At 43.7% G+C, this 12,849-nt stretch overlaps 1 protein-coding gene across 2 annotated transcripts in view; it reads right to left on the bottom strand.

Moving 5' to 3' along the window:
- Positions 1–12,849, bottom strand: part of adgra2 (adhesion G protein-coupled receptor A2) — a 40,862-nt gene that overhangs the window by 6,724 nt on the left and 21,289 nt on the right. For both annotated transcript variants that reach the window (XM_044196170.1, XM_044196169.1), the window contains 5 exons: positions 2,733–2,804; positions 1,588–1,659; positions 1,415–1,486; positions 633–796; positions 19–232 (listed from right to left, as the gene is read on the bottom strand). In XM_044196170.1, the coding sequence (XP_044052105.1) occupies positions 19–232; positions 633–796; positions 1,415–1,486; positions 1,588–1,659; positions 2,733–2,804 (594 nt within the window). The remainder of the gene's footprint in view (positions 1–18; positions 233–632; positions 797–1,414; positions 1,487–1,587; positions 1,660–2,732; positions 2,805–12,849) is intronic.

Raw genomic sequence — 12,849 nt, 5'->3', positions numbered from 1 at the left:
TTACTTGAGTTTCTGTACCTGGTGATGAAGGTGCAGTCATGCAGCACACTGTTCTCCAGCTGGACCCCGATCTCTGGGTCAGAGGTCACCAGCTGACCATTATGACGCCAGTGTATTGTGGTGATCTTGTCCACCAAGGCAGCAGTGCAATGAAAGGGCAGCCGATCGCCTTTGAAGACCACCTGACGCTGGGACGGCAGCAGCGACAGTGTGTGCAGCTCCAGAGCACCATCTGAGCAACATGGTGAGAAAAGACGCACATGTGACCGTTACACATCGCTCTGAATTATTTCTGCTGCCCTCTCATTACTCAACCTCAGCTAAATGTTTCCACAGAAGCTATTATGAGTCTGCTGTTCTTGAGCAGATTGGATGCAGGCAGCAGCAATTCGTAAATGCAACCCACAGGATTAGTTGTCAACAGAGCTCACTGATACTTTTAGAAATATATCCCTGCTGAGCTGCTGGGATAGATCTCTTTCAACCCTTTTGGTCTACTAATTCTTAAAAAAACTGGGAAGATCTTGAGGGCTGTTATGTGTGCACTGTCATTGTCATCCACAAGCCAATGTTCTCTGAAAGAAAGCGGTGAACCGCCTCATTCATATGCCTCATTCTAGCCAGGCTCTCACCACAGCTCAGCTGGCTTTCCCTTAGTCCACGCAGGGGCTTTCCCCTCAGGCTCTTGGGGTAGGCACACAGGGTTTCGTCCCCCAACCGGGCTGAACTGCTGCGAAAGAACCCCGGGACCCAACGCAACCCACAGTCACATGACAGGTAGTCTGAGTTGAAGTTCCTGGAGAGAGAAGTGATGGTCATTTATCATGGGAGATAAGAGAGTTTTATCTTTTCACTCTACCTGGCTCAGATACAGTGTTACCTCTAGTTGCTCATTATAGGATCAACATATCATACCTGTACATGACAAAAAAAATACTTGAAGTGTTGATGCATATTTCTTAAGTGACACCAAATGTTGAATTACAGCCACTCCAGCACTATATCTGATTACAGATTTCTTGTTTTCACTCTGAAACTAATTGACCGTTGTTGTTTTGCAAGAACTGGCAGTACTGCATAAAAAAACAAGCAAAAGTTTGTTCAGATTTGAAATGTTTCTAGACAGACTTATCTTCTGATTTAGGGTAGCCTAAGTTCAAATATGTTTTTCATCTACAAATAATGAATAGATGAAAATATCCAAATTCAAATAAATAAATGTCAAATAAATCTTCATTGCTTACTTCAGTTTTTCTACAGGCTTGGTAAAACACATTTAGCAAACCCTAGGGAAAATAAACATGAACTGAAAATAAATGTTATCTTTGTCTAGAAAGTGTATTGCTTTATTCAAAATTGTTATGGTATGCTGTGTGAGGGTTGAGTTAGAGTGCTGACAGTGTCTACTACTCACACTAGCTTGAGGGACGGCAGCTCCTGAAACACTCCTGGATCCATGGTCGATATGATGTTGCCAGAGAGGTTCCTAGCAGTGCACAAGTTAGATAAGAACATGTTAACTCAACAGCGTCCCCCACAACGCGGAAAGTACAATATTTTCATGGAATCAATTTATCTGGCTCCTACAGTTTAGTGAGATTGGTCAACCCCTGGAACATGTCTGCAGTCAGGCAGCCAATGCGGTTGTTGGATAGGTCGCTAAAAGTGTGAAAAGACAAAGGAATGTGTTGGTTATTTTTGAATAAAGGGGACTCGTCTCAGTCATAGATTGTGATATCTTGACTCTTTCAATACCCATGTTGTTTTTTGGAGATATCAGATCAAACACTACATATCTGACATACAAGTAAAACTGTGCAGGACTTCTCGTTTATACTAAAATAAATAGTGATAAAGGGTTACTAGGTTACTAGAAGGTTTAGAAAGTTAAACATCTAAATAAGCCCACAGTCCCTGCCACTTTCCCTTATCTCTACTCCATGGGACCCCAGTAAGGGTTTATCACCAATGGGGTAAAAGCAGGGCCCCTGTTCTGCCGTCCACCTCTGAGTGTGATGTATAGCCACAGCCAGAGAGGGATCTGCTCTGTTGCACCTCTGACACTACCCAGCAGAGAGCTGTCCAGAGCATGTGTTTATCTCCCCCCTGTTTGTTTTGAAAAGCCCCAGACCTTGCAGGGAAAACACAAGTAGGGGGAGGAGGGAAGGGGAGTCACGCGGTGCAGCACAGACGACCAGCTCCAACCCACGCCGCAACCAGACCTCGGTGTCCAAAAACCCAATGAGTGAGCAGCGAGTGGCTGCAAACAGCCGCCCTGTCACATCCAATGATGTGTGAGGAGCCTCTGCGTGGCCCTGAGCTTTCCACAGTGGTGGAGTTGGGCACCAGGGATGACATTGCAGGGCCCCCACAAGGATCGGCAGAAACACTTGGTGAAGAAGGCCTTTATTGTCACACTAAAACCAGGAGCTCAATATAATGCATGCAGATGTCATGCATTATATTGAGTTCCTGGTCATCTGCCATGAGCTGCCAAAACAGAATCCGCTTAAGATAGATGTGAGGTGATATGTGGGCCTGTCTCTTTCCACAACTACTGTGAATTTGGCAAACGATGCTGGTCATGTCATAAAAAAACTACCCTGACTCCTTCATTTGTCTCGTACCAAACAATTGAAGTCAAAATTTCCATGCCTGCGTTTATGATTTCTGTAAATATGTTTGCTGCTATGAACCTGAAAGGAATGTGAATCATGTTAATGTCTACTTACAGTTTCCGAAGCTCAGAGAGGCCTTGGAAGGCTCCAGGCATGATGGTGCTGATTAAGTTGTGCTTGAGGTCCCTGTGGAGAGATAAAATATTAAGTCAATGAGAAAATGCATGCAGGGATGATGCTGACATGTCTTAAATGAATAGCTAAATGAATGGCTCTACATTTTTAGAACTATGTTGCTTTGTTTGCCTCCTCTTGCCAAAGTTAGATGAGATTATCAATACCACTATCTTTCTGTATGGTAAATTTGTAGCTGGAGTAAGCAGCTTAGCTTAGCATAAATACTGGAAACGGGGGTAAACTTCAAGCCTGGCTCTGTTCATCTATTTTGTTTGTTTGATCTGTACAAAAACCAAAGTGTAAAGATGACAGCTGTGGTTTTGTGGGGGTTTACTGCCGGACTATTTCCTGGCTGAGAGCAGTTGTCAGGAAACTAGCGGAGACTCCAATAAGTTACTGCTCAGAGCCAAGAAATAGTCCTGTGCATAACCCCCTGTAAAATGGCGAATTACTGTTTTACATGTTTTTTGTACTGATAAAACAAACGAGATACAACGTATTAATTACTGAGTGTTAGTGGTGTTGGTTGGCAGATTTTGTTACCTTTGGACAGAGCCAGGCTAGCTGTTTCCCTCTGGTTTCAGTCTTTATGCTAAGCTAAGCTAACCGACTGCTAGCTAACTTCATACTAACGGACACACAAGAGAGTGGTATCAATCTCAGCAAGGAAGCGAATAAGTATATTTCCCAAAATGTTGAGCTATTCCTTTAACACTGAGACTCCAAGAGAGGGCTTCTTTAAGTTTAAAATGAAGATGAGTGGAGAAACTCATCTCATTTCCTAAACCTCGCTCCTCCAGTGGGACACATCAGGGTATTTCTGCACACAAAATCTTATCCCATCAGCCACCTTGGCTTGAGGCTAGCAAGATGCAGATACTTGACCAAATAAAATATTAGTGGTATCTAAAACTGCTAAGAAGAATTTCTGTCATTGTTCTGCTTGTTTCTTCCCATGACAAACTTGGCCATTGCAAACCATAAATATTAATTCCTTAAACTGCCTTTGAGGATCTAATTTCATACTATCCACTGCACTTTTCTCCACCCACTTCCCATTCCACACCCACACCCATGTGTTAAACTATTCATCCAGATGCCCCTCTCCATCAGTTAACCTGCATTAGATTTTGAATCGAAGAAGGTTTTTATTGGCCAGGGTGGAATAGCGGGGTTAAAGAAGGTCAAGAGACGGATGGTTATTGATAGGACATGGCCAATTGGAATGTGATCCATGTTCCTACAGCATGAAAAATGCTTGCTCCCATCAGACCAGTCACAGAGGAGGATTTCCTTACAGGAGCTCAAAAGCATCAACGCTGCATTTTTGTCTATTTCACTTGTACCCAAGATGCCACTGTGGTAGGCAAGACCTCAGAGGACTTTCTCGTCCTTTTTTCCACAAAGATTATCTGTCATCGCTGTTCTCGACCACGCTGCCTCACACCACATACAACCTCAGGCATCTTTTAACCATTGTCTTGTCCGCTTTCCAAGTGATGAGCTATTTTGATCAAACTATGGCAGGAAAATTGTTTTAGAAAATGGCTTCCCGTAAAAAATTAGACTGTGCGGTATGGTTGGGACAAAGTCAGAGATCAGGGGTTTTGCTGTTGGTCCAAACTCTCACTAAGCAATCACTCATATCTGGATTATAGATGGGAGACAGGTTATAATGATGGAGCAAAAGCTATCTGGCCTTGGGCCAAAAAGCTTGAAGTCTTTTGTGTTTGTCTCAAAGCAGACAGCCTTGGATAGCTCAGCCCAGCTCTTTGAATGCGTGCCAGCTTGTCAGACAGAACACTTTGCAACAACCTTGCAGCTTTTTAAAAAGGTGGAGACGTTTCCACCTCTATGATTCTGACCAAGAAGTTTATAAATAAAAATCTGCTTGGTACTATATAAATTTCACCAATCAAATCAAAGAGGTGTCTGTGCGTTTGACAGAGAACAAGAATACTCTCCAGTATAAGTGTGTGTGGCCTTGTGGGCCCGCCACAATGTATGTGGTAATCTTTGTGTGCCTATGTGTCCCGCTCTGAATGTACATGTGTTTCTGTGTGTCAGTAGCTGTATAGGATTTGTTGACCAGGGCGGGGGGAGAACAATACTGCTGTTTCCAGTCTGTGTGTCCTGGGACTCATTAGTGCAGCGATGAAAGACGAGGCACTGCCCACTGTTTCCTCTCTCTGATGAACGTCTCTCCCTCCCTGTCTGTCCTTTTCACACTCTTACACACACATGAATTTGCCGTGTAACACTGGCCTCCATGTATATGTACTCACTCAAACATGCATTTTCAATGGGATTAAGACAATCCTATAAGTAAGTGAGAGCCCAAGTAAACAACAAATCCTGATTAGGTTACTAGATAGCAATCTTACTTTCAAACCTCATGTCTTTCAGAAGATTAAAATGTGCTTCTTGTATTAAAATAAAGCATGCTTCTCCTGTTATGTCTGTTGTATATTACATATACAGTATATATATATACAGTATATAAATATCTATCTTGGGTTCTGCTACATCACTTTTTTTACTGTCCATCATGAGTTTAACAATGTTACAGGCACGCAATGCTAAATCGGAGGAGGACTCTTTAAGTTTATTGTCTGTGCCGAAGGCCCCTAGACCACCATGGCGCCCCAATTTTAAACTTTTAATAATGGAAGTATTTAGAGATTTTTGTGAAGCTGTTTGTGTTGGTATGTCTCTGTACATGTCTCTTGCAGAATAGATTATAAGTAAATTACCTTACAAAATAAAGGTTATATATATATATAAATAAGTAATTACAGTGTAAAACATTATTATATTATATAACTTAAAGGAAAAATGGTCTTGCAGCACATCAGTTATAGGCACAATACAATGTACAGACAATAAATAGGACAAATATAATGTGATATAATCACACATTACATCAATTAGTATGTGTGTTGTGCATCTAAACAAACAGAACATACAGACACTTACACTTGTACATGCACAAACATACACACATTGGATTTACTATTCTTAGAAGACATTGCATTGGGTTACATTCTTTGACTGGAGACTTACAGTAACCTAAAGCATACATGCATTACCCTAATTGAGTCGCAGAGATTCATACAAATATAATATAATATAAACAGGCACTGAGAGCCACCATTGGCACATGGTACTGATAGTGTGCAGTTTATAAGCACCTCAAGCTTTGATGAACCTTTTGCCCAGTGTGATAAAAACCAGTCATCAAATAGCAATAGAAAAACAAGTATCACACATCAAACATCTGCATTTCCTACAGTCTGCTCCTTTTTCAGAGGGTACGGTGCTGTGTGGGCTTTGGCCTGAAGAGTATCAGCAGTCCACTACTTCTGATACACTCTCTTATCACCAAGCTGGGGAATGTGGAGGAGCTTACCAGAGTCAACAGGACCTGAAGCAGTAGCCAAGCGCTTAGCTCTACTGTAGCCCAAATGTCAGCTGTTGTTCACTGCCATAATCCAGGCTAAATCTCTGCTGCAGCCCCTCACCACCCACCCAACTTTATTTCAAACCTACAGTACAGCGCAAACTACAGCTCTGGCAGGCCTCATACTCAGGCGATGACTTGTCTGTGTGCCCTCTGGAGTAGACAGTACCCTCCCTGACAACAGCTTCACAGCTCAGTGGCCTTGACACTGATGACAACAGCTGTCACCAAACAAGAGGATCATAGCAGAGACAAGAAATACTTGAAAGCCTCACGCTTGCTGAGCATGAAAATATCATAGCTAAAAAGGTTAGCAGTTGCATCTTCTAACCAGCTAATTTTCATTATCTTCTGTAGCAGCATTCTTCAAAAAGCTACATGATTGGTGGTGACACATTATTGTTATGACTATGGTCTTCCTCTTTGAATTATGCTTTGTAACCTTGGGAGTGCAGTGCTTTATCCCCTCCGCCACATTTGGCCTGTATGATTGGGTTGTGACAGACTCAAGCTCACTCCCAGCCCAGAAGGGGCCATTGTCTGCTGCCGCTGGGCTTAACACCAGCGGCTGCCATTAAGAATGTCTTTTTCCCCCACAAACTCTTTCTGATCAATGGGGCTGGTCCTCTGCCATTCTGAAGAGTCATTTCTCTGTGGATATATGGGATGAGCACCTGGGCCTCATGCAGGCTGGAGAGGAGCGACGTGCTTGTAGGGCAGCAAGAGCGTAATAATGAAGACATGGTCTGTAAAGCGCTCCAGACGTGGAGTGCTCCATTATCAGGAGCACAGCGGCAGGGACTGGAGTGCTCCACTGACATTGTTTAGGCCCTGGCCCCGGAGGGAGCTGGGAAAATGACTGAAGCCAGGGAATGGCCACTCATTATCACCAGACTGGAATCAAGAATTTCCTGTTCCTGAATTTTTTTAATGGAAAGACATGGCATTACAGGGCCAATTCCTGTACTTTAATTTATATTTATCACTTGATGCACACCAATATACTGCCAGAAGACAGAAACAAATATATATGTCTAAGGACGGATTTAAGGCATGTTGGAAAAAGAAAGCAGGAGGGATAACTGGCACCTTGGTTCCTGACAGAGGTCAGTGGAGACCATTTTTGTGCCGCGTGTCATTTCCTGTCTGGTTGGCGTCTCTAGCAGAGGCCCTTGCTCGTTTATTTTTACAGTTTCCCTTTTCTACTTTTTTACTAGCTAGCTTTCCCCTGTAGGGAGGGGCAGGTGGGTTAGGGGATTCAGTACTGAGCAAAATCGTCCCTGTGTATGGCCCCGCAGACCCCACCTCCCTACTCCTCAACACATTGGCTCACAATGGGGGCTCTGTAACACAGGCCCCAAATGTACTCCTGCCTTCCCCCCAAAACAGGAAACCGGGATCTGCCGAGCTCTTGTTTTTCTACTAATTTCCTGCTTTGCTGCCCCTTCCCCAGATTATTTTCTTTATTTTTTTTCTGGTTCCTCTCAGATTGTACATACCTAATCAACTTTTTGTCTGTGTTCATCTGGAAACCAATTGCTCTGGTGTAGCCATGAAGCTAAAAGAGCAAAGATATACCTTTTCTATTATATTCATAAAACTGCTGTCATTTAGATTACCACTGGACACATACTTCAGATATTTCCTTTCAAACCTGGACAATCACCACCTGATCATCCACTGCCATTACTGTACTATGGTTCAAATGAATAAGGCCCTCAGCTCTGCTCATGACTGACGGTGACACAAACTGTGGATCCAACTGCGCAGCCGTTAGGAGGATGTACAGAAATAGCAATATACACTTTTATTTGAAGTGTAAATTTCCTAAGTTGATTATATGTTTCTATAGTCTGCAGCGAGAGGAGCTGGAGATTATTCTGCCAAGGAAAACTCTGGAACCACGGACTGTTATTGACTTCAGTTCTGGCTTTTGGAGCAGCCGAGCGAAGGGGGCGATGACCGCTTTGGCAGCTCTCTTGATTTTCATGAGATCTACTAGCATGCACAGCAGTCAGAAACAATGAGTTTATGGTTTCAGTTTATGGGACATACAGTAGATCATAATATTTGTCTGTCACATTAATGATCAAAAAGTCAGTTTTACAGGGTCAGGTGGCAGTTTTCTGAGGAGAGAAAGGGTGGTGAAATGCTATTTTTTTCTGTTTTTTCACTTACTGATCACTTTCACTTAATAATATTTATGCAATAATACTGCTACAGTTATTCTTTCAAATTGTGTCATTCGATCTGAAAGACCCAAAAGTCTCATTAAACATCTTTACCAAGAAGTTAATAGACACAGGGTTGAAACAATGTACATTTTATAACTGCGAAGGAAACAGGAACAAACGCCTTTCATTCAAATTATCAATGAAAAGGGAGACTCATGTCCGTGAGTGAATTTTCAGCCAGTAGGTGGACTACAGCATGTAGAGAGTAGGAAGGGGGAGGAACAGCAAGAGACCCAGTGAGATGGGAGAGGGGAGATGCAAAAATAAAGCAGAAAAGGAACACAAACGGAAGTGGGGGGAAGTAAGTCCAGAGAAAGCTCATGTTCCTCTGAAGGAACTTGCCATTGAAACTATATCAAGTTTGCAGAATGAGTGTGCGAGAGAGAGTTACTGGCATATAAAGCGAACAATTTAGTAATGGGCTTATGAGGGGGCTCACTCGCTGTTTCAATAAACCCCCAGAGCCATGACTGAGCTAGGCTTGCAATACAAACACACCCCGTTCCTTCAGTTTATCTGAAAGACACATCTGGAGTCTATCAACTTCAGCAGCACCCCCCTTTCTGTTTCCACTCTCCAGCACGCTTAACCCCTTCCTCACCCGCTCCACCCCTTAATGTCATGCACTCTCATTAGATGACCGTTGCCTAATCGGAGGCCACTCAGTGGCGTGTGCGGGCAAACACTAACACAAATGTGCATTTTTCTGTGAGGGAGGAATGAGACTCCCATGTGCAACCTCCACAGCTGGCCTTTGCTGTCTTGTGTGTGAGTGGTGGGCTGGTACAATCTGAACCTTGCCTTACCCAGACTGGTCTAGACAGAAGGGCTCCTTGCCATGTCCGCACATTCTCCACTGTTTTTACATGCTATAGTGCTTCCCACCTCTGCTTTGTTCCCACTCATCAAGGTAATTTGCTTAGCCTGTGTGGAAATAATGTTAATCTCCCACAAGAAAAACAACCTATATGAGACAAACTGCAGGAGTGCGCTTTCCTTCTCTCCCTCCCTCCGTCTTCTTCTCTTTCCCTCTCTCTCCAGCCACCATACCATCTTTAGCCATCTCGGCTCCACTTCCCCTGTGTCAGATGGTAAAGTTGTTTAAGTTGGACAACTTCCTAACCCCAGCTGCTCAGAATGGCAGAGGCGATTTGAAGGGCGGTTTCAGAGAAACTCAGGCAAAGATTGAGTGGCCTGTCTCCCCTTTTTGTAAAACAGATACTATCAAGTCAAAGAGTAATGAAGTGGCCTAAGCATTCTTAACCATAATGTGATAATAGTGTATATATTTTCTATCATGAAGACATTTTCATAAACATGTCCAACATCTGCACATTCTCATGCCCTGTGTGACTTATTAGTCACAGGTTTCAGTTCAAACTTCCCTTAATTCTTGTTGCTCCATAAGCATAAATCACAAGCAACTCCTTATTTCCTGCTCCTGAATGAAGTTGTTACAAGTCAACAGGAAGTTTTTTATAATCGTGCATGTTATTTCCTGCGCAACAAAAGTAAAAGTACAATCATGTCAGGTAGATTCATATAGTAGGTATCATTTCAGACTCTCCTGTTGACAAAGTCTATCACGCTGCCAACACCCTGAGCCTCTAACCAGTCTTAACCACAAGCCTCACTCCTGCCTTTCAGACCTGTCCACTGCAAGCGCCCTGCTGCTCCCTCATCCATCATCATTGCTGCCCTCTGCTCTCCCTCTCTGCTCCCTGCTCCCTCTCTCCCTGTAGGGTGAACAGACCTGGTAATGAGGGCCCCTTGTGCCCTGCCTGCCTGTCCTGTGTCCCATGGTGCAGTGGGGCCCAGTTGGACAAGAGCCAGACTGCCTCGGCCCTCTTTGCTCATTATTCTCATTACCTCTCCTCAAATCAGCACAGGACAGGCTGCTGGGATCTGTCCGCAACTCATAAAGGTCCCGGCTCGTTAGTGGGGCTGCCAGCGTCAGCTCCCATCAGAAAGGGCCTGCACAGAGGTGGAGGTACTCAAATAGGTACCCAAGCAGAGTATCGAAGGCCTGATGGTTTGTATGAATGTGACTTATTTTGCATATAGCAAGCACCGTCACAGAAGCCAGGTATGATTCAACTGGTGTTTCACCCCACAAGCTGGAAAAAATTAGGCATTCTAAGATCCAAATGTAGCTGTTGGATGGCAAGCCTATTTTAAAGAGCTACAAAAACACAGTAGTCCAGTAAGAGGGCAAAAACAAACAAGGTTAAATTGCTCCTCTGCACTTGGGTGGTTTGGCAGGTTATGAAGGCAATAGTGGCTTTGAGGAGGTTTGTCCCAATGAAAGGGCTAACTGTGTAGATTGCTGGACTGTCTGGCCCAGGCCTGGAGAAGGGTGGCCTGCCCTGGAGCTGTATTCTCCAACTAACAACAGCAGATCAGACTGCATTCAACTCTGAATAGATGTCTGGTGTGAGTGTGTGGGTGTGAGTGTGCGTCTGCTGAGAGAGTTACCAGACCCATTTGAAATTATTGGACAAGAAGCGAGGGTGCCCATACTAGGAAACACTCAGAGTTACAGTACACACTGGAGTCACAACAGAGATGGGCCGAGTGAGATTGTATGTGTGCAGTCACAGAGCAGACAGTGTTTATCCTTGTCACATAGGGGAAGAGATGCAGTGTAATTCCCTGATGTGTGTTTACTAAGTCCTAGTGGGCTGGCCTTTGATTACAGCATTGACCACATAATATGAGTAACTGTTCACTACGGCTCCAAATGACAAGCACATGTAGACGACATACTGGAAACAATGAGAAGACCTGCAGAGCGATGGCGGGCTGAAATCTCACAGTACAAACGTGAAGCAAACAGAGACAAAAACTCCAAACCTTTACTGTAAACTCTCTTCTGTTTTCATCCCTTCAAACCCTTCCATCACTGCAACGGTGAATTTCAATGTGGCATTTTTCACATGAGACAGTAATTTTACCATGAGCTCAGATGTAATTATAAGCTGTGCAGGGCTCAATTAAAGGTTGAAGACGTCAGAGTGAGTGAGCAGACCTCCACCGCGGTGTGTCAGAGAGCCAGCAGAGGTTGAGGCAGAGGAGTGAAATGAGGCCTGCATGATTTGCGTTATGTCCTCTCCTCACTCCTTCTGTGGAGCACAAGTGTGTGTATGTGTGTGTGTGCTAGTTTGTGGGCCTGTTCTGTGTCTTTCTCACAGGTCTTTTAGTTATTAGCCTCCACGAAAGCTCCACCCTGTTTCCCCCCTGCTAGTTTTATCACTGCTCCAGCTACAAGGGCCAGTTAGTGGGTAAGCTCAGGTTACCCGACCCACCCACCCTACGGCGCTACAGGGAACCTTGTCCGCACTTACAAAAACAAACAACATCAGCTCATTTTACATCAAACACTTCAAGCTACAGAACTACTTTGGCTTTACTTTACTTTAGTTATTCTCCTAAGTAGTGTTAGTCACAGGATCTTGGTTTTGTGTCTTTCTGTCAACAGCTTTATTGGGGTCTTCTTTGCAAGACAGTTGAGGTGAGAACTGAACTTGGCCTTGGAATTATATTCACCCATGGTGTTCACTTGCCAGACATAAAAACAGCAATTCAGCAAATTTGGCTCTTGTTCTCGACTGGCACGTCTGGTGTGATCTCCAGCAGGTAGGTACTAACAAGCTAACAACTGCAGCAAATTACCATATTTTTCTTTCTTTCAACATTTTTGAGAAGCTCGTTATCTTCATGGGTGGCAGATCCAAGTGGCATGTGGAACTAATATCCCTCCCCCCCAACAAAATAAGTATGTCTGCCAGACTACAGTATCCAGACTGAAGCTGCGCCATGTGTGTTGTTAGCTACCAGGACGCTATAAAGCTTTACTGGGATGCTCTGTAAAACAGCACACCTTCTGGTGGGAAACACATACTAGATATGGTTCTCCCATCAGAGTATCCAAGCCAGTGAACACCATTCTTGATCATGATGACTGTAAAGTTGACCAAAAGACTTTATCCTTAATGGATACACGCTGCCAGCTAGCTGATAGCCTGTCTCCTGTTATGTGAATCTAACAAGTAAAATGTCACTAAGCTACTGTGGTCTCTGAGCAATTTTTTTAATTTGGACTCATCTGAATCTTCCAACAAGACTAACATCAACATGCTCACAATGACAATGCTAGCATTCTGATGCTGAGCATGTTCATCATTTTAGAATGCTAACATTTGCTGATTAGCACTAGTCATAAACCAAAGAACTGGACAAAGAAATTTTGACCTGATGATGGCGCTAGATGAAAGGTTAGGAGATCACCAAAGTTATTACAATTCATCCTGACTGTAATTCATTCTGGTGGTCTGCACCAAATTTCCTGGCAATCCATCCA

This window comes from Siniperca chuatsi, linkage group LG5, assembly GCF_020085105.1.
Source record: "Siniperca chuatsi isolate FFG_IHB_CAS linkage group LG5, ASM2008510v1, whole genome shotgun sequence".
Taxonomy (NCBI): domain Eukaryota; kingdom Metazoa; phylum Chordata; class Actinopteri; order Centrarchiformes; family Sinipercidae; genus Siniperca; species Siniperca chuatsi.
Note: the sequence above shows the minus strand (reverse complement) of the source record. Positions and strands in the feature narration are given on the sequence as shown.